This window comes from Alligator sinensis, unplaced genomic scaffold, assembly GCF_000455745.1.
Source record: "Alligator sinensis unplaced genomic scaffold, ASM45574v1 scaffold969_2, whole genome shotgun sequence".
NCBI lineage: Eukaryota > Metazoa > Chordata > Crocodylia > Alligatoridae > Alligator > Alligator sinensis.
The window spans coordinates 648641-655387 of NW_005842481.1; the positions used below are offsets into that span (position 1 = coordinate 648641).

Consider the following 6747-nt stretch of genomic DNA (forward strand, 5'->3'; position numbering starts at 1 on the left):
TTGTTGTCAACTTTGGTTTAGAAAGCTAATATGAGTTATCAATATGATAATGTAAAAATGCTTCACACACACCTACTATCCAAGGGTAATAAGACAGCGATGTGATCAACACTGAAAGATGGTTAGGGGTACGTTAGCTTGCATATCATTTTTCTATGAACAGCGGAGACCCTCTCCACTATCTACCTTACACATGGACTAAACGCATGTTCCTTCAGCCACCAAGAGACGGCTTACGCCATTACAGAACAATTGTTTTATTTATTTGGGGGTCAAAAATTGCCGAGTGGCAGTAGAAACAGGCTTAGGAATAGGGGCGGAAATCAAGCAAAGTTATATAGAGCCAGTCTAAATATGTCATTGGTGCAGACCCAGTTGTCACTAATATTCTTGAGAACAAACAACTGGTGGAATCCCATCACTGGATCGTTATCCACCTAATGTGAAAAAAGTGGGGGGGAGAGTTATCAGTGGGAAGGATAGCTCACATATTAAAGAAATAAACACAACCAGCATTTACAATAAAAACATCCAAACTGTCCAACTGTATCAGGTTAGCATGTGCTAGTTAGACATCCACTGCAGTGCCTGTGGACATTCTACTGAACTGAGGCCAAAACAGAACAGTAATGATATTACTTTAAGTCCTTCAAACAGCACTTCTATTTGACTAAAAAGTAAACTGATTTAAATGAAGGAAAACTGGAAACACAAGTATTAGTCAAAGCTTTACAATATATTCCAATTCTCACCTTCAGCTGCCCAACCACCATACTGAGGATAGAATTATCAGGGGCTGGTTGATGATCTTGGGATGTTATGCTGTGTTGAATTTTTTGGAATGGAAGGCTCTGTTTAGGAAATCAAGAAACATTAAATATGATTCTCACACAAGCTAGACATATGCATATAAATACTGCACTCCATTTTTGTATTTGATAGCCCATAGAAATAAATTTTTGGTCTGGGGCTCAAGGGAATTAAACAGATGCAATAAAGCTAATTTACAAAAGAGCAAATCAGCCATCAGCAAATGTTTTGCCTGGAAAATGTTGCAAGTAGATCCAGTGGAAATGTTTCAAATACTTTGCATAGTTAACTACAATAAGCTCAGCATATTTTAGAAAAGGATGTGTTAAATGTATTAATGGTATCTAAAGTAAAGTACTTAAATTTTTATTTCCCCCACACAGGTAACACTATAAAATACTGCCCAGTGACTCTGCATGCAAGACATTTTGCAAGTATTTCCTTCCTCGGGCCCCCCCATTACTTATTTCTATAGATTCTATTGATATAAAGATTTACATATGTGGCTTTTTAAGAAAAAATATAAATAAATTAGCAAGAAAAATCTTATTAAGTTACATAATATTTAAGTTCGCAGTTCAACACCTGCACTCAAACTAAGTGATTATGTAAAAAGTGACACCTCTTTATTTTCAGATCTGCTGACAAGTCTACCAGATCTCATTCTAGCTAAGAGAGCAGACACAGCTAAGCATGAGCTGCGATCTATACTGTCTAACTTACTGACAGAACTGTTAGTCGAGTTTGAACTAGAGGGTCAAATTCAGCTATGAGCAACATCACAGTAGTAGCTGACTGCTGAATACACTGTGTAGAACTTAAGAGTAAAGAACTCAGTTTGACTTCAGGGTGCTGGCTACTTGAAAAACATCTGACTGACCAGATTTATTCTTAAAGTCACTGATGCAAACATGGAATTCCACAACGCCATCTTAACAGTAATTTCACAGCAGCAACTGCCAGTAGTTCTCAACACCAAAAACAGTTATGCAAAACAGACACAGAAGAGAGTCATCTCTCCTACTTTTTCATTTGTAAATCAAACTGCAAGCCAGTTCAGTGAGACAAAGACTTATTTTTTTTAATGGCAACCTTCTCTTAATTTTTAGTAGATACAGAAGTATACCATCAACTTTTCCATGATGGCTGTTTTTCCTTGGAATTGCTGCCCTTCCCATGTCAAGCAAGAAGCATCCATCTGGAAAGAAAGCATGGCTGTCAAAAATCACTTATATGTCAATGCTGTAGAAGCAAGGTAAGACAGAAGAGTCTTGCAAATGTATCCTAGACTGATGCATGTAAAATACTTGTGAACTAGGCTAGTTATTTCCCAAATTCTGGTTTCCATGCAAGCTAACAGTGTTTTTACTTATCAGTGTTAAAGATGAGTGACATTCCGCATGAAATCTTGAGGGGTGACAGTGGTTCACTGGTCCACAGAATTCAGGAACTACTTATTTAGGCATTAGTAAATGAGCATTTGTTACAGATGAAGCTGTTCACAACATGGTCAATATTAAAGATATCTTCTCCTGACATCTTCTGAAAATAAATTAACCAACTGCCATTGCAATAGCAGGGCACTGACAATGTCTTTGTTTCCTCTGCTTTTATCTATGGCATATTATGAGGTGTTCTTTGTGTTTCTGGTGTTGTGCCTTGTTTGTGTTTCCTGGTGTTTTCCAGTGTTGTGCCTTGCGTGCATGCAAGGGTTTGAAATGGTGATTTTTAGGATTGGTTCAACTGCCTGAAAACACGGTGGATGGACCTGATGATCCAGGAGGCCCCTTCCAGTCTTACATCAAAAACCAGAAAGAGATGCTGCTAGAGTCAAGTAAGCTTTCATGTAGACCAGGGGTGGGCAATTATTTTAGATGGTGAGCCACTTAATGAGTTTTGGTGAGCTGTCAAGGGCCACATACATACAATCTTTCAGAAGATGTCATTTTAACAAACTAAAAACAAAATAACAAAATCATATATTAAAACTAAACATCTACTATAACATTTTAATTTTATTTAAAAAAAATAATTTATCTTTTTTAAGTAGTGTATATAGAGGTGATTGTATAATAGCTCAGAATAGTCTTACTCTTGTATATTGTGTGTGTGAAAGGAGGAGGGAGTTGTGTGTGTGGAGGGGAAGCATATGCAAGTTTGTGGAGGGCTGCCTGCGTGCTATGTCCTGAGAGCCAGCTGGGGACAGGGGTCCATGTAGCAGAGCTTCCCTGGGCAGTGAGTGCAGTGTAGTGCAGTGCAGTGCAGGTGCAGGTGCGGTCTGCTGCCCTGTAGTGACCACATGGGGCCAAACCACGTCCACTCCTACAATGGGCAGCCCATGCTGCACTTCCGCTGTGCACACCTTCCCAGCAGAGATGCTCCTGCAGAGATGCTCCTCCAAGAGCCACTCTAATTAAAGTGCCCAGAGTGTCATGTGTATCAGCATCCCCGTGCTGAAAAATGGTGGCAGGGCTGCTTTAACTATAGCTCGTTGAATGCCCCACATGCCTAGCCAGGCGGAGGGGGAAGCTGCAGCCGTGCAGCTCCTGTCCCAGCAGGTGGCTGCTCATTATGCCACATGGGCAGAGTGTGTAAGGTGGCCAGGAACTGGAGCCCCAGGCACTGAGGCAGGAGCTACCTGGCTGCAGTTTCTCCCCACCTGGCTAGGCATGTAGTGCCCAGCATGTGTCCCCACAGCTGTTGCTGCTTCCTTGCACTGCCTGCTGCGGTGCAGCAGGGGCAGGAGGAGGAACCACGTGAAGTGGGGGGAGCTGAGCAGTACCCAGAGGGCTGTTGGAGCAGTGGGAGCAGCCCCACCGGGAAGCTGTGCACACTGGTGAGGGCCAGGGATGTCAGCCGGTGTAGGGCAGGCGCAGGTGGAAGCGCAGCATAGGTTGCCCTGGGCAGGAGCGGGAAGGTTCAGCCACATGCAAAGTGCCACGGCAGGGCAGTCACAGGTCAGATACAATCAATTGGTAGGCTGCATCTGGCCCACAGGTCATATTTTGCCCACCCCGATGGAGACCATTCTATTTCCAGCCCATTTCATACCATCTCACACTAACTGCGGTAGCCTGTTCAATTCTCAAAATCTAAGATGAGTTTTTTGGTGTGATATACAAAAAAGCAGACACAGACTACCTTGTTGCCCCTTTCATCTTTCAAAGCTTTTTTTCTTCTGCCTGACAGACAGCTCATGTAAGCCATCCAGCAGGAGGGACAACAGCTATACAACACCAACATGTTTATGGCTGGTATTTAGAAAGGAAGGCTTAAGAGTTCTCTCCAACAATTTTTCCCCAACGGGAGTGAGAAATTGTTATCAGGAACCTCAATTTATAGGGCAAATGGAAATTCAAGGAGTTCAGATTGACCTGGGGGACACATTCCTTGCTTGCTTCTGTTCCCTTTACCAGATGCATATTGTGTTATTCATATCACTGCTACTGTTGTAGCAGAAAGAAAAAAATGTCAAGCCCATAATTAATCATTTGAATGTCTTAACGAGGAAGTTTCAGCATCCAGCTCAAGGCAATACTTACATAGAGAGCACTCAGCTGAACCCTGCTGGCATCAAAATGCTGGTAATAGAGATGTACAAAGCTTGTCCCAACTTGCTCCCACATGGGTCTATCCACCATTTTCTCTGTTTAAATCTATCAAGAAAGACATTTTAAGTGCACAGTAATACTAAGCTGCTAGAGTCAGTGGAAAATGCAGATGAAGGAAACTGAAGAGGATGAGAACATTTCCTTTTCTGTAATAAACTTTGGGGGCTGAAGAGAAAGAGATTACAACACTGAAACTGATTCTCCACTAAACCACAACAGGCCATTCTTCTTCACTGTCAAATTCAAGTCCCACAAATAAGAATTTTTCTTACATACCCTGCAGGGCCCCTTTGGACAAGCTAATTGTTTAAACAGCATCCACTGCAAATTTTTACATCTCAAAACTGAAGTTTTCAGTAAAACTTAAAAGCCAGCATACTGAAGAGACCTTCCAAAGGTCTATCATTATTGAAAACAATCCACCCACCACTTCAAAAGGGTGATTAAACATGTGCTGATAATACAAACACTGTTTGGATTATAACCAGTCTGTCTCTCTGCAGCTCGGTTTTCAGTCCCAGTTTAAATAAAGCCACAGAGGCCTTCTTGATTTCCACAGCTAGAAGTGTTTTCTCCAGGCAAGACAGCAATATTAGTAGATCCATTTAACAGGTTCCTACAGGCAGGCATAAAACAAAGAGTGGGTACAGAGTGGGCAATCTCTACACAGAGCTTTGCGTGTGCAAATGGGAAGCTCAGCAGATCTCAGCTCAGGTGGGGAATTCTTGTGAAAAATCATCTCCTTTCTCTTGCTGCTGGTCACGGATGGCCTATTTCATTAACACATGCCAACTATCCTACAAAACAGCCACCAAAAAACCCCACTATAAAAATCCTAAAGGATCAGGGATTTTAACTAACTGGTACAAAGTCGCTTGTTGCAAAATGAAACAATGAAATGTATTAACCCTCCTCTCAAGCATATGGTAGCATTCACATCTTCCAATAGGTACATATACTTGTCTCTAAAAGTAAAAAGTTAAACTGCACATATCATACTACGACTCTGTAGGTGAGAGATGAGGGAGGTGAGAGATGGCCTTAGCCAGCAGCTGTAGCAGCAGCACAGGGTGTTACCAAACATGGTAAATCAAGACTGGATGACTCCAGTCCGCTCCCTAACTCTGCAAAAAACTCAAGAGAAGCAATGCAGAGCTCCAAATGACAGCCACATCCAGCGCTAAAAACAATCAGGCCTATTTATTATATCAAAGAGATGGTGTAGGCCTATGCCCACAAGGAAACCTATAAGCCCCTCTTGGTTACAAGGAGGCTGGTAGAGGTATAACAGTTCATTACTGTGGACAACAAAAGAGAAATGGGGAATGGAAGTGAGGGTTACAGGTTAACAAGGGTCCTGGGGGAGGGGGACACAGGCCAGCACCCGCTGCCCCTCCATGTGCCCAAGCAGCCAGTGGCACCACTCAGTGAACTTCTGGAGACGTGTATGGAGAAGCTGTCACCCGGAGAGCAGCCAGCCCACCCAAGCACAGCCCAGGCACTCACCCCCGTGCCTCTCCCACTTTACCTGTCACCAGTTAGGGGGGGCAAGTCTGTGTTGTGTCAGTTGAGGGTAGTTTTAGGCGGAGTTTAGGTGAGGGTGACATGGGGTGGGTTGGAGAGGGCAGATCCTGCCTCAGGCAGGGGGTTGGACTAGATCGGTGTTTCTCAACCCATGGGTCATGACTCAAAATTGGGTCACAGGAGTACATGAAAGTGTTCGGAACAAACTTTAAAAATGGATTCTTCTTCAGAGGACAAAAAATTCGGGAAGCTGCAGGTTTTCCCTTGCAGGCTGGCAGAGCTCCAGCCTATGAGGGGCCCCTTGGGCCTTGCCCTGCCCCACACCCCCCCCCCTGCCTCTCACACTGGGGGGGCTGGGGGTCAGGAGTGAGGGGAACTGGGTCAGGACTGGCCACGGATGCCTACAAATGGCCCCTGGTACAAAACGGGTTGAGACCTGCTGGACTAGATGACCTCTGGAGGTCCCATCCAGCCTGGCTTCTCTGTAAGTATCCCAACGACCCTGGGAGAGGCAGCTTAGACCAAACAACCAGGCACACGCGGGAAGCCGTAACCCCACCGTCCCTGCTGTGATCTCCTGTCCAGCTGGTGTTTATTGAGCAGCGGGCAGAGGATCTGCCCAGGGCACAACACGGGCTGCTCCTGGGACGCGGCTCCCATCCCCTCCTACCTGGGGGCGCAGCGGGAAGCCCCTGGAGCCCACCCACGCGCCCGCCCGGCGCGCGGAGAGGACAGGACAGGAGAGGACAGGAGAGGACAGGAGGCGGCGGCGCCGGCCGCGGAGCTCAGCCAGGCCGCCCTA

At 44.8% G+C, this 6747-nt stretch overlaps 1 protein-coding gene across 2 annotated transcripts in view; it reads right to left on the bottom strand.

The window, feature by feature from the left end:
- Nucleotides 1-245: 245 nt before the first annotated feature.
- Nucleotides 246-6747, bottom strand: part of LOC102373251 (nuclear transport factor 2-like) — an 8403-nt gene continuing 1901 nt past the window's right edge. Inside the window, exons 1-5 of one of the 2 annotated variants that reach the window (XM_006031089.2) lie at nucleotides 6616-6741; nucleotides 4353-4466; nucleotides 1937-2008; nucleotides 753-851; nucleotides 246-437 (exon numbers count right to left, since the gene is read on the bottom strand). In XM_006031089.2, the coding sequence (XP_006031151.1) occupies nucleotides 324-437; nucleotides 753-851; nucleotides 1937-2008; nucleotides 4353-4451 (384 nt within the window). In that variant the 5' untranslated portion in view covers nucleotides 4452-4466; nucleotides 6616-6741 and the 3' untranslated portion in view covers nucleotides 246-323. Of the gene's footprint in view, nucleotides 438-752; nucleotides 852-1936; nucleotides 2009-4352; nucleotides 4467-6615; nucleotides 6742-6747 lie in introns of those variants that run through there. The other variant, XM_006031090.3, reaches the window with a different exon arrangement.